A 14970-nucleotide genomic window follows, 5' to 3' on the forward strand; every position below is an offset into this window, starting at 1 on the left:
TATTCTTTGGCGAGAGGCGCGGGAAAGAGGGTGCGAATGAAGTCAATGTTAATTGCAATCTCGATCTCGCAATTTCCTGGAATGCATAACCGAAATGTTTCGCTTTTTTAAAAGTTACACGTAGTACAGTTTAGGAAAACAGTTGACGCTTCTTTGCACGATCGCGCGATATGCATTCGACAAAATATTTTGCTGATGCAGCAGGTAGATTTTTAGGTATTACTTCGAATGTACACTGATAAAAAAAAGTTGTTAACTTAAACTAAATTATTCAATTGTGTTTAAGTTGAATATATATAAATACTTAAACCGAAGAAATTTAATCAAGTTGGAAAATGTAGTCAACAATCTTTTTTTTCTCGGGGTAGCACGAGGGGCACGGAGTGAAATAAAGTCTTGACAAATCGATATCCCTGAAATTGCGAAACAGGAGCACGCCAAGTGAGAGCAAAGAGTAAATATGGAACACTGAAAGGCAACCGTGACGCCACCGGGGAATCTTGGACTCTCCGTACACGCCACAAAGGAAGACGAAAGCCTTCGACGCACTTTGCGCGAAATTGCACGCATTCCTTCCCCAGCCACCGCTATATGCTGCAATTTCGATCATTATTCTCGACCTCATTATCTTCGATCTCGCGACCCACAGAGCGCCTCTCGCGTCGCCCGACCCTCCACGTGTCCCAACTTTGGTTCCCAGGCTTGGGAACCCCTGCCTTAGGTCAATACTCTCTCTCGGCGAGGTTCACCACCGCCAGGCACCACCGCCGCTTGGGTGGCGCGAGTCATCGTCGTCGCGGTGACTCGATTAAATCGATTCCGTGGAAAATGCATCCGCGAGCGCGCCACCGGACGACGCTTTTGTCTCGCCGCCGAGCTCCTCTCGAGCGCGAGCGATCGAGCCCCCTCGTACGGAAAGGAAAGGAAAGGAGAGGAGAGGAGAGGAGAGAGAAGATCCCTCCGCTCTCTGCCTCCTTTCATCTTCCTTCGAGACTTTGCCGGCTGGATCGCCGCGCCACGCCGTCGCTCTCGATGATCGTCGGCGCCCCGTCGGCGAATGAACTTTCACCTTAACGACCGCGTTACGTTCGCGCCGCGGCACGTGCTCGCTCCGTTTTTGACGCGCGACAGAAACGCGGCGGTGGCGTCCGAAAGACCAGAGATCTTCCCTCGCGCGCGAAGCGCCGTGGGAAAGGAGGCGGGCGGCGCGCTAACGAGCACGGCTTTCATTAACGAATTCCTTTCCACGAAAGTCCCAGCGAGGGGGAAAATCTAATAAGCACACTCATAATTTTCACTAAGCGGATGCAAACACATGCGAAGTACTTGTTAAGTATAATTTGCACGTTTTTCAAGTAATTACGCTTTCAGGAACGCTCGACGCTGTTTAGAATCAACGAATCGTACTCTCTAAATCTGAATCAGTGAAATCTTACCGATTTGCACTTGGAACTGTAATTACCGCGGATTATTCACTGTTTTTCAGTGATTCCGATTAAAAAAGAGTACTTTGACCGACGAGAATCAGTGTATTGTCTCTGAAAAACAATGCACATATCACTGATGAGATACAAGTCTCTCTAAACCTGAATCAGTGTCGTCACTGAATAAACGCCGACTATCAGAGTATATTTGAAACTGATAAATCAGTGATTAGCCTAACATAAGAATAAAAATTGTAATTATTAAAAATTCTTATTGATTAGTATATTAATAAATACACTCATAAATATTAATAAATATATTGATTTTCAATTAGGTAATCACTGTTTTACCAAGTGGCGTACTTCGGACTGAAAATCAAAATTATTATCATCACTGATAATCAGTGAGTATCCACTGACTCAGATTTAGACGGTAATGACAGTATTGAAATCACTGAAATCAGACTATGCACTGTCTTTCAGTAAATAATACACCAATTCTAATTTGAAAAATGGGAGGAAAACAGAAAACGTTCTCACGACGAAGATTCGCCAAGTTCTTCTCCTAATGACGAGGTTGTAATTGTACACGTAAGCCATGTTAACTGTTAAACGGGAACAAACACGTGAGCGCACTCGAGCGAGGCCGATAAATGATAACACTTACGTTTAACGCCTACACTGATACGCGATATCGTTAGGCTAAAATACATCGGGACGCGCAAGTTGCTCCACGTGCCGATACGTTCATCATTTATTCCAGAAGTAGATGAATAACTATATCAAGTAAATGATTCAATAAGGCAGCGCGTACGTTACTGTAATGAAAAAGCGAGCGAAATTTGAGTCCATGTAATCCTCCCCCTCGAATAACGTGTCGCTTTGGCGCGCGTTAAAAGGGCTGCCGTAAATTTCGCCGCGTTACAGAGATTAAAGCGAGTAAGGCGAACGTAGGTCCATTCGCCGCCTGCATAATAGGCGCACTCATAAAATTCCAGCGAACGGGCTTCCCCCTTTCTTCCTATCCGCCGCTCGTTTTAATATTAATGAGGCAAGCTGACGATTCGATCGCGAGGAACTTCTTCCTCCTCAAGCGCCCTTTTATTAACCGCAGAAATTATTGCGCCGTGCCTCGGTGATATCGATCGTATTCTTATGCTCGTTAACGTAAATCAATCTTGCAACCTTTGCGAAGAAAGCCGTTTTTAATATTGTGACCGTATGACATTTGAAGAGTTGCGTGTGTTCTTCGAAATTAGATGAATTTATTCTGAGGGTTTCCTCAAGAAACTCGATCAGTAGGCTATTATTCCGAGAAGAGAGAGAGAAAAAGAAAACAGCTTCTCTTTCGCGACAAACAAACTCACTTTTCATGAAAAGGGATCTTTAAGAGACAGAAAAAGAACTTTAAACTGTTGTCTCGTGTTTCGCATCGAAGGTGTTAAAAGAGTTCATGGGCAATTTTTGAGAAAATATTAAGGAAAGTAAGTTTTTTTATAAATAATGTAAACAACATGGTAGTTTTGTTACTTTAATTTATTATTTAATCAATAATATAATCGCCATCATCATCTAAAATGGTTGTCCATTTATTTATTAAAGAAATTTCTCTTTTTTTTTCTCGAAGAAGGAAATCGGCTTTGATTCCGTAACGTGACAATGCTCGACTGCATACAGCGAAATAAACGCAATAAAAGATTAAAGAATTAGGAGGGAAAGTATTCCTTCTTTCACTGTATCGGATTATATATATATGTATATTATTTTTCTCAAACAACGGAGTGCTTCTTGAAAGCTTCTCCGTAAAAACAAGTGATGCTTCAATCGTTTTATCTACATTTTTCGAATCAAAGCTCCTTCAAGATAGGAATTTAAAAAATTAATAAGTGGATGATCACAAAGAAAATGACGTCGATTACGTTATTGAGTAAACAATAAAGTACGTTAAAACAAAGTTATGCAAACTCTCTAAATCAGAATCAGTGCAGTCACTGGAAGTGAATAGCCTGATTTCAGCGGTACACTTGTAACTGTTTCAATCAGCTGTATATGCACTGTCTTTCCAGATAGCACACTGATTTCTATCACCTCTCTTAATCGGAATCAATGGAAGACTATTGAATCATCATTCACTGTATAATCATAGTTATAGCACTACACTGTAAAAAAAATTTTTGTAATTCAAGTAAATATGTTATTAGGACTATTCAAGCAAATTATTGACTTCACACAAATAAATATTACTTCAAAGAAATAATATTCTACAAACAAGTGATATTTATTTATGTAAAGTAAATAATTTGCTTGAATGGTCTTAACAACATATTTACCTGAACTACAAAAATTTTTTTCACAGTGTACAGATCGGAAAGATTTCATTGATTCTCAAATTAAAAGAATGCTGTTTACATTATTTGTATAAGGAATAAAATAACCAAACATAACATCCATTTCTACCGTTTATGTAGATTAATTTTAATCTAGACTTAACTTACTCTTCTAATTCTTAGAAAAGGATAAAAGGTAAGTCGAACCAAGATTAAATCTACATTGAAAGTGAATGGACAGTGGTCGGACGAGCGATAGCGTCGGGCAAATTGCACGCGACGCAGATTTGCGCGAGTCCGCTCGCAATTAAGAACATCTTCCAGCTCGGCGAGCACTCGCGAGACACGAAAGAGAAGGCGCGCACGAGCGCGCGCGCGCGACGACGACGCGGAAGCGGAAGAGACGGATTTACATTCTCATTGGCGGTAACTTAGGCCCCATTACGCCTACGAGTTCATCATTTGCGTCAATTATCGTCTCCGTCTGCACATCTCTCTTTCTCCATCGGAGACGCGACGCGGCGGCGGCGGCGGCGGCGATGCTCATGAAGAATTCAACGCCCGGTTCCCCGTACGAGAATAAACGCTCGATGCCGTGAATCTGGGCCACCGCGACCGAGAATCGCGATTCGATTCATTATGCGACGTCGTTGACGGGCGAGAGAGCGCGTATCCCGCGAGCAAAGGCAGCTGATGACAGTCGTTATCGAGTCGCGGAGATTCGATTACGCGCATGTCAAAAGCACGTCTAAAGAGAGCCGGGAAACACCGCGAATCAAGAAATAAAATAGAAAATGAATCTTCGCTATCCGGCTGCTTTAAGATAATCAACATGAGACGAAAGAAAAAGAGAAAAAAGTCGTATCGATAACTAGAAAGAAGACAAATAGCGCCTCAACCGTACAACGTTGTAAAGTTACAGCGAGAGAGAAAAATTTGTTGAAAAAATTAAAATACTTTGTCCGATACGTTGAATTAAATATCGAATTGATTTAATGAATTCTTGATTTAAAAACTTGAACGGTTGACGCGAATATAAACTCTACTTTTTTTTGCGCAACTAAATAATTGTTGAATCAATCCAATCTTTAGTTATACTCTCTAAATCTGAATCAGTGGATAATCACTGACATCAGTGCCAAGTATGCCACTGGTAATCAGTGATTACCTGAACTAAAAAATTAATGAATTTATCGTGTATTTATTAATACACTGATCAATAAGAACTTTTCAATGATTACCAGTAACTTTTCATTGACATTTAGATAAAAAAAATCACTGATTTATCAGTGCCAAGTATGCCACTGGATAATCAGTGACTATCCACTGATTCAGATTTAGAGAGTAACGTTCAGTCGTATCGGAAGTGAAAGAGGTAAAAGAAGAATTCGTTGTTCGGTCGCATTAACGTAATGAGAAATGAACGACGAGATATAACCTCGGGGACACGTCGAATTCGCTCATTGTCGAAGGGGCCGGAAAGTGCAGGCGGAATTTCAGACGAGTTCGCTTTTACGAAACTCGAAATTGGGTTAGCCGCGCGGAATGCGCTCGGGGCTGAAAGTAGTACGCGAATCGTTGCTGGACAATGCGCCGCGACAATGCCGCTTCGGCGAACGACACGCAATGACGATTGCGCAACGTGGCTCTCGTCGCAATCAGTAACGCGCTCGTTCGTTCGCTCGTTTGTCTTTAAGACAATTATTAACGCGTCGTAGGCCACGCACGTGTCCTCGACCTGACGGACCTCCTCTCCTTGATTGGTGTGCCCTTTCGAAAAAGGGCGGCGCATAGCGCAAATTTCTATCATCGACTTGGCCGCCCACGTGCCGTCGATGCAATTTCGTTTCAATTTCGCTGTAATTATCCGCGACATTATTTCAGTAATAACAAATTACCAGATCGTTTCATAAATGTAAATTAATTGCCTCTTAATTGCGATGCATTAATTTTTAATTACGTCGCGTCGCAATTTGCTACCGTTCGGAGAAAAAAAATTAGAAGCGGTTGTAAATATAGACGTCATTTTGAAACGTTCGTCTTTTATTTTTTTCTCCACCTCTAGTAATATCTGAAATTAAAAAAACCTGACAATTGGCCTAAGTAAAATTATGAAAAAATTGTATTAATGTAAAAAGAAATCCATTTCGCTTCTTTTATAATCTCGAATAAGATATCAAAGTATAATTATATTGTATGAATTAACAAACATTTTTACATAAAAAAAATATTGGTGTCAAATCAACAATTCATTGTTTCATATATAAGCAAGAATATAAAATCTTTTTGAAAGAATGTGATAATCTTAAACAGACATAATTTGCTTATCTGAAGAAGCAAAATTGTTTGTTTAAAATTAGAAATTCTTTCAAGATGATTTTATATTCTTGCTTATATATAAAATAATTAATTTTTTTTCTGTGTAGCATAAGAAATACGTATTAAACACTCGTCTGGCGTGATTCAATCCATCTTAATTCAGTCATGATAATCTAACAATAGATGGATCAATAAGCGTAAAAACTTGCGAAAACTAGGGTAATTTGAGGGAGAGATCGACATTTTTTGACAGGAACGACAGGCATTGGTGCAATTCAATTAAATTCGCGGTCGTCACGTGAGAAGGTCTTTGTACGTGTGAAAGACGAAAAATCGCAGCACGAAATGTGAAGCATGTGTCGACGTGAAATGCATTTGGTGTCAAACGAGAAAACATCGTTTCGCCGCGCGCGAAGAACAAAGTCGGGTTGTGCCGCGATAGAGAGAAAAAAAATTTATAACTTCTCCGGATATCGGCAAACTTGAATGGCGTGATTGTTCAAGCCCCTCTACACCAGTAAATCCACGTTTTTCTCTTTGTTTCTTTCTTTTGCCACGGAGTGCCGGTTCATCGCCGGAGGATATCACCGTTCTCTCGTTCGTAAAAATGTGTCAGAATGATTAGACCTCGCGAGAGAGCTCGTCGACCCTCCTCTTCAGGGTCGAGACGTTTGAGCGACACTTTTATAATCGTGCGTGCCCTCGCGCCTCATTATATTTTCCCCTTTTTCTCGCTTATTACCATTTTTTCTCTATTTTTTTTTTTTTTCAACGAGCCACTTTCATGATCGATAGTTCTCACGCACTTGAGGATGTCGTATTTGTTTATGTGATTGTATCTTTTAAAGATGTATCGGACATACAGTCCCAAAAATGTGTTTAATATTAACATTTTAAATAAATTATAACAGTTGTAGAATAAGATTATATTTATATTTAATAACAGATAAAAATATGTTATAAAATATGTTATAAAATAAAAATATTATCTTATTATACAACATGTTTGTTATTAGAAATTAAATTAGTTTTTATAATATTAAAAAAAATCTCAATTTTTTGTATACTTGTAAGTATTCAAGATAATTTACCCAAAATTTTATTGTGATTGTCAGTTTAGTTATTTTGTAAATAAATAAATAAGCAAAATGTCCTATACATCTTTAATAAGAAAAAAATGATAGTTTATTGCATCTCTTCAACCTTCAAGAAATTTCAACTACAGGTGCTAATTGATTTAAGTTGTATATTCCTTTCTTTAAATCTCAGATCAATAAAGAATAAACTTTGAAATTTCAAGGTAAGGTTTACGTATGTCGATTCGTAATTCAATCAGTTTGTATGCGTAGGCACCAAAAATATTTATAAACGTCGCGGTGAACGGCGGATTGATAAACGAGCACAATAAAAGAAACTTTCTCTCGATTTAAATACTAGGACACACACACACACACACACACACACACACACACACACACACACACACACACACACACACACACACACACAAACAAACACAAACACGCACGCACACACAAGCACGCACGCACACACGCACGCAGGTTCCTCTGCTTTGTATGACTCACGAATTAGTTTACTTTCAGATTGAGGGTGAAACCCTCGATTTAGCACCCCCAAACCTGAACCGCCCCTCGACTCGAAAAGCATCGCGAGGGAGGTGTGCCTTCATCATGCATCGCTCGACAGTGATTCTCAAATCGAAATTGTCTCATCCTTTGTACAATAAGTATTTAGAAGAAACAAAGAGTGTTGTCTATTATAGAAAATATTACTATTATAATTTGTCAGATTCGATTTTAATTTTCATTTATTATTTTACAATATTTGACAACGTCACGGTGATAATGTAAAACTGCATTCGATAATGTGAATTTGATAGTAAGATTTCGATAAAATTGCTTGAAAATTGCCGCTAGTTCTCTTGAAAACTCTCACAACAGTTAGTTACTGAAAGTCTTTTAGACAGAAGCCAAGATGGTGCTGCTCGTTAAGTATCTACTTGATGAGCTTTGTTTCCAAGTACGTCGTGACTCTCAATGAATATTTATCTAAACTTCCGAGAGTGACTTTTCAGAGACTATTTCAAGAGACACGTTTCGCACTTGTATATACTTTTATTTACCCAGTAAAAAGACCATCCAGCCGGGGATAAACAAAGTACATAAAACATAAAACTTGCCTTTTAAATTTCACGTGTAATATTCAAAATCGCGTTGGACGCGGAATTCATAAAGAGAGATATAACGCTCGTTCTTTCTCCATACCTTTCCCCATCTAGGGCTCAACTTCTCGGTTCATTTTTTCTCGTTTTCTTTTCACATTGGAGAGAAAAAGCTAAACCGTGCCAGAAGTTCAGTCCCTCTCCCATAGAGCATGTGGAAAAAGAACCAGTCTATATTGATCTAGCACAGTGGCATGCGGGAAGGCAATAAGAAAACTAGTTTGACGAAGAGATAATGGCCAAGTCAAAAAGCTACGATGGCACAGCAGCGAAGTGGGCATCGATTCGCAACATCGCGGCATCGCCGCGTCGCTTACCGAGATGGGATCGCCATTCGCTTTTTCCCCGTCCAGTATCCTCTGTCTCAGGGCGAGTCTGTCCAGACTGGCGAGTCTGTAGCTGCCACCGGCCTCGCGGTCCCTGCCGAGTCTCTCGGCCGTGCCGCCGCCACCGCCGTTCGAGCCAGCGTTAAAGCTAGACGTGTACTTGGGCAGGGTCGGCGGCGGCACCTGCCGCGTCTTCTCCCGGCTCAGCATCGTGCTGCTGCTGTAGAGGAAGGACGAGTTGCTGTTGTTGGGTAGGCCGACGCGGCCGACGCCGGTCGACGGCGAGACGCCCGACGACGTCGTGGACGACGCCGTGGACGACGTGGAGGAAGACGACGAGAGGGTCTTGATGCCGTTGCTCTGCGCGCCGCCCGCGGTACCGTTCTGATTCTCCGTCGTCGACATGCTCTCGCCACGCGGTACGGCCTCTCTCTTTCTCGCTCGCTCCTCCCGCAGGAGATCACCGCGGGGATTCGACAGGGGATTTAACCCTTAAACCGAAAAGCGAGAAACGCTTAACGAGCTTCGCTCACGTTTCGCGTGTACGTACGGACTGCTTGCGCGCTTCCCATTCGACGCAGCGTCACATATTCCTGTTCGCGTGTATGAAAAGAGAAGGAGATTATTGTAATTTCATCGGCTGTAACGACTTCGGAGCGAACGTGTTAAATGAAGAGAACGTGTCTCTGATTGCGAGACCGATCGGAATATTCTCTAGTTGCGCTTTAAAATATGTAATGTAAAATTGATTTTATTATTTAACTCGTGATGTACGACGTACGACGGGGATAGTGTATACGTATATATTACTGCGTAAGAGAAAAATTTGTTAACCCTCAGCTGACACCCTGGGTGTCGCAAACCCGGGCTATTTTACAAAAATGCTTGATGGCATTCCATAAATCGTTCGCTTCTTCTCTTCTGAATATTTCGAATATATTCAATTTCTCGATGTTCGCACCTATTTAGGTCTTTTTCTTGCTTGATCTTCTGGCGTGTCGATTAAAGATAAAATTGTTCAAATTCTATGCATTAGGTACCGAGATATACGCAATTGGAGATGGTCGGGTGATGTACACACCGTGTGAGGCAGAATATCGAATCCAATATAGTGTGTCAGCTGAGGGTTAATTATGTTTCAGAGATCGGCATTTCGATTTAAATGTTAAAATTATAGAGTGAAAGAGCTACCGAATCTCGGTTTCGTAAAACTGCGACTCTGCAATTCGATGAAGTGAAAGGAAAGATCATTTTTCTATCATTTTTTTTAAATCGAATCAATAAATTGCTCAAGTTACGTTTATAATCCGCAACTTGAATACGATTAGTTCCATATGAAATCATCCGTTACTTTTTTTCGGAAAGCGACACGGTTGGTGATTTCTCCTATTTTAAAAACAGAAAAGATATTTATACGTATTATCTTAAGTATACAACTTTATATTTTTACAATTTTTACATTTAAATAATAACTTTTACAAATGAACCTAGTTGAATTGTTTCCTTAGATTAAAAAATCCGATTGAGTATAAAAATAATCTAACAGTAAATATTTTCCAAAATTTGGAGAAAAAATTACTTGATTAAAAATTATTTCATTTCAATAAAGCAATTTTTAACTTGACTGCAAATAATTCTTTTGTGTAAAATAAAATTTTTTGAGATATTTTTTCTCTCGGTATATTTAAACAGTAACAAAGTATGATATAACACAAAGATCAATCTTCATGCCTTCAATACAAAGTGAGTAAAAAATAGCATCAACCTCTAAACGTCGTCTAGTATTACCAGTTGCAACATCATACCGGTATACCATTACCAGTGTGCAGTTTTATGAAACGCAGAGCAGAGCTGCAATAACTGGGGAAAAAAAAAAAAAAAAATCGTGGATGCAATAAAGATTCGAGCGGTATGCAAAACGCGTATTAATCCGCGTAACTGTAAATCGACTGTGCACCTCGGAGCGACCGATCGTGAGGCTGATTGACCCCGCGAAACTTTATTTTGAAACTCGTTCAGCAATACTCTCTCATTAAGCGAGCTTCACGTACGCGATAACGCATTTATCCTCGCCTGTCCAATAATAAAAAGAACCATCTGCTAGTGTAATCAAACAGACATCTCTTTTTTTACCTTTAAATTTATTTATACGTGTAGAAAAAAAAAAGTTAGATCAATACAAATATTGCAAAATATATTGACACGTACACTGACAGAAAAAAATTTTTTTTAATAAAGAAACATTTTCAAACAATACTATATATTTTGATGCAGCGTTTGTTCGTTCTGTTTAAGCAAAAATATTTAGTTTTAAATAAACAGAGATATCACCTTAAATCTATAATTTTGTATTTTTACATTTAAATAATGATTTATACAAATAAAATAATTTTACGAATAATTTTACAAATAATATTATTAAAGTTAATTAATTGTTTTCCTAGATAAAACAAATCTGATTATCTTAAATACAAAAGTAATCTAACAGTAAATATTTTCTAGACCTACAAGAAAACATTATTTGATTAAAAATTATTTCTTCACTTTATTTACACAAATATTTTAATTAGGAAATTTTTGATTGCAAATAAACGAGTTACTAAAACCTATCGAGTAAATAACTCTTTTTAAGATATTTTTTAGTCTCAGTATAATCTACAGATATTAATAATACCGATTAATAAATCTAACAAAAACGACGACTTTGTCCTACCCAATCTTTTGCAAAAATAGCTATGATCTCAATCTTTGCCGAAGGTTTTAATACGCACGATCGACAATTCATCTTTTGGCAAAGTCGCCGCGGAGGACCAGAGGAAAAAAAAAAAGAAGCCTCTCGATCGGTGCGTCGGTGAAACACGTCGAAAGCCGATACGCGCGATGGGTACGGTACGGTTTTGTTTATCGTTGCCAGAGTGGTGCTCCACGAGACGAGAACCATCCGGCTCGTCTTACGCGTCACGAGGATAACCGGACGACGACGACGTTGTTAACGACGTTGTTGACGACGGAAGACGGTGTTCTCGCGCTTCGGCTTCTTCGGTATCTCACGAGTCAACGGACCGACAGCGTTTCCCAGGATCGATCGACGAACGGAGAGTAACGAATTCAAACGCGAGGTCTGTGGAGAATCAATACTCGCGCTCTGCGATCTCTTTTACGATATCCAAGTAGAAGTGCAACGCACCCTGCATCGAAACATTTCACAAATTAACACAGGAATAGATGAATCTATGACATTTCGGAAAATGCGAAACATTTAACGTAAATCAAGAGAGCTTCGCGATTACGTCGACTGTGACATTTATCAATTATGAATTGGATCTTGAAAATTCACGTATTCCAAATTATTCCGCGCTAATTGAAACGAATTAAAAAGCTAACAAAATGTCAATAAAGATCCAACAAAAAGACTAACTGGCTAACAGAATGGCACATACATTTGGTAGAAATTTTTGTTTACATTTGCTGCAGTTGAAAACACGTTATTCTTCTCACTTTCTCTAACGTAATTATCAAGCTCAATCATTCTGTGTTCATTTCACGCAGAATACGATCATACTTCTGACTCGAATGTCGGGTGAGATTGAATGTGAGTTTTTGCTTGTAGACATCTGATATACAACGTTACGAGTTGTTTACGCATGAACGCTCGACGTTGACTCACGCCGGCGGCCGTCTGCGTTTCGACTCGCGTATGACTCCGCTATCGGGAATGCATCGGAGTAAAAGTAATCGTAAACGAAGAGAAGGCGGCTTGCACCGTTTCCGCTCGACCTCACGATCGGTCGCGGAAGCGGAAGGAGTGCCCCGTGAATGCGTGACGACCATCCGGCCCTCTGATGCCCGTTTCAATCAGTGTACATTAATTTTATCTTTACTTTCAATCTTTTTCTGAGAATTAGTAAAAGATAAAGAATGAGTTGAGCCGAGATTAAGATTAATCTATGTTCATAGAAATGGACACGAGTCGCGGCAATCAAATAATCCTTCTTCCGCTTGACGAAAATCGTAGCCGCGGTTTTCAGCTGAACGATTATTCTCCATAAGTTTGGAAACATCTTACAGTTTATAGGCAAACGATGATCTATGCATGTTACAAAAATTTTGAAAAAAAATTTGTGCGAATTCGGAGCTTTGTAATGAACATTTCTTCTCTTTTCTTTTTTTTTTCGTAAACCCTTTAGTTTCGAAGTTAAAAAACATTTTGTGAAGAATGAGTTCTTTACACAAAAAATTCGATATCATTGCTAATAATTATCGTATCAATTTTTTCTAAGCTCTCAAAATGTATTTTAAAGTTTAGAAAGTTTGCTTTAAAACACTTTTATATTAAATTTTGTCCAATGATGTTCCATCAAACTGCAGTGCGCTTCAAAGTAAAGCAAGAATATTGCGAATTATATCAATCTTCAATTTTATATAATTAATTTAGAAATAAAATATTGTGAAAACAAGATAAAAACAGATTTAAACAGCTTTTCTTTTTTTTCATAAACCCTTTAATTTCGAAGTTAAAAAAACATTTAATAAAGGACGCATCTTTTTGCACAAAAAATTCAATATTGTTGCTAATAATTATCGCATCAATTTTTTCTAAGCTCTAAGAAAGCAATTTAAAGCTTAGAAAGTTTACTTCAAAACAGTTATATTAAATTTTGTCCAATGATGTTCCATCAAATTGCAGTGCGCTTTAAAGTAAAGCAAAAATATTGCGAATCATATCAATCTTCAATTTTATATAATTTAGAAACAAAATTTTGTGGAAACAAGATAAAAACAAATTTAAAGTCCTACGTTTGTTCTTCATAACGCACAGTTGAAATACTTCTTTGCATTTTTCTTGTCACCGAGATAAGTATTTAACTTTTCGTAAGATGCTTACAGGAAGATACAACAATTGAAGAATTAATCGTTCAGCTCCGGGACGCCGATCTGCACGTGTATGAATGACTAACGATTCCATTCGGAGTTTTGTCGACGTGACGGAACCCGAGTGTCTCCCCTCCGTTCTGCGAGGAGGGATGCCGAAACCGGTAGAATTGCATCTCGTCGGATGCAATTCTCGGACGCGTGTAAATACGAAGGATAAGGGCAGTCACCCCAGGGCGATCGTCGCGTTTCCATTGTCGCGGATAAACATAGAGGTCACTATCGACTCGCATCGAAATAATACCGGTTCATTCTCGTCCTCGTGCGTCAGGAAGAGAGAAGACCCTCGATGTTACATACTTTGTTAACCGGAGTCATCGGGTTCGCGCTCGCGAGCGTCGCCGACAGCCGACTCGCCCCGTCGACGGGGGAGCTTCCCGCCGCCGACTGTCGTTTCGCCGTCCGCGTGTGCGTGCGGGTCTCGAGCTAACTTGCGTTCCTAGAATTTCGCAGAGAGAGAACACCGTCGTTCGCCCCCGAGATCGAGATATCGCGGCACGCTGTACTAACCACGTCCCTCCACACCGTCGACGCTCACTGCGTAGGTGATGCGCGCGCGGGATACGAGGGTTGTTCTCTGGGTGAAAGAAAGACAGAAAGAGGGAGGGAGACGAGGAATGGAATGGATCGGGAGTACGCGCGCGCAAGAGAGAGAGAAAGAGAGAGAGTGAGCGAGAAGGAAAAGGGGGACGCGTCGCAGCACTGCGTGGGCCCCTCGAGGCCCGGAGAAGCCGGCGTCGTTGTCGATGATTCACGCCGTCGTCGGCGAGCCGGCCGAGCGAGGTCGCGTTTTCACTCTCATTTCACGCGCGAGTTCGCCGCGCGTTCTCGCGCACCAATGAGTAGGGAAAGAAAAAGAGAGAGAGAGAGAGAGAGAGGCGCACAACGCCGCAAACGCGCGTGTATACCTGTCCACCGCGCACAGAGCGAGACGCCACGGTTCACAGCACTGTGTAACCCCCGAGATGAGTGACCACGACAGACACGCGAGACTATCGCCGCGCCCGACTCGGATGAACTGCGACGACCACGCCTGACGCAGCCGCCGCGGTCGCGGTTGCGAGGGGAACGTGAGCGAGCGAGAAAGGGAGAGAGAGAGAGGGAGAAAGAGCGAGCAGAGAACCGCGCACGAGCGCCAATCACGGCCGTCGGTCGCGGCGACGCCAGCGCCGTCGGCCGATCGCGTGGACCAATCCGATGCGTCCGTCGCGGCGGCGCGAGAGCGAAGCCGGGAGTGGTATCGAGCGTCGATACTGCAGCGCCGCACTGGATCGCTGCCCCCGCCGCCTCGCGCAACCCTTTGCAAGGGCTTTGAACGGGGGAGTACTTTTGCTTTCGTTCGTCGCGACTCTCTTATGTAAACGGAGACTATTTTTCTTTCTCACGTTGGTCAGAAAAGC

General features: G+C 40.8%; 1 protein-coding gene across 10 annotated transcripts in view; it reads right to left on the reverse strand.

The window, feature by feature from the left end:
• LOC105204796 (septin-7) overlaps positions 1-14970 on the reverse strand; it is a 50157-nt gene that overhangs the window by 23792 nt on the left and 11395 nt on the right. For 4 of the 10 annotated variants that reach the window (XM_011174006.3, XM_039458649.1, XM_011174004.3 and 1 more), the window contains exons 1-2: positions 14479-14612; positions 8630-9231 (exon numbers count right to left, since the gene is read on the reverse strand). The exons of 5 other annotated variants lie outside the window; for them this stretch is intronic. In XM_011174006.3, coding sequence (XP_011172308.2) covers positions 8630-9043 — 414 coding nt within the window. In that variant the 5' untranslated portion in view covers positions 9044-9231; positions 14479-14612. Of the gene's footprint in view, positions 1-8629; positions 9232-14478; positions 14613-14970 lie in introns of those variants that run through there. One more of the 10 variants, XM_026137482.2, reaches the window with a different exon arrangement.

This window comes from Solenopsis invicta, chromosome 16 (genome assembly GCF_016802725.1).
Source record: "Solenopsis invicta isolate M01_SB chromosome 16, UNIL_Sinv_3.0, whole genome shotgun sequence".
Taxonomy (NCBI): Eukaryota; Metazoa; Arthropoda; class Insecta; order Hymenoptera; family Formicidae; genus Solenopsis; species Solenopsis invicta.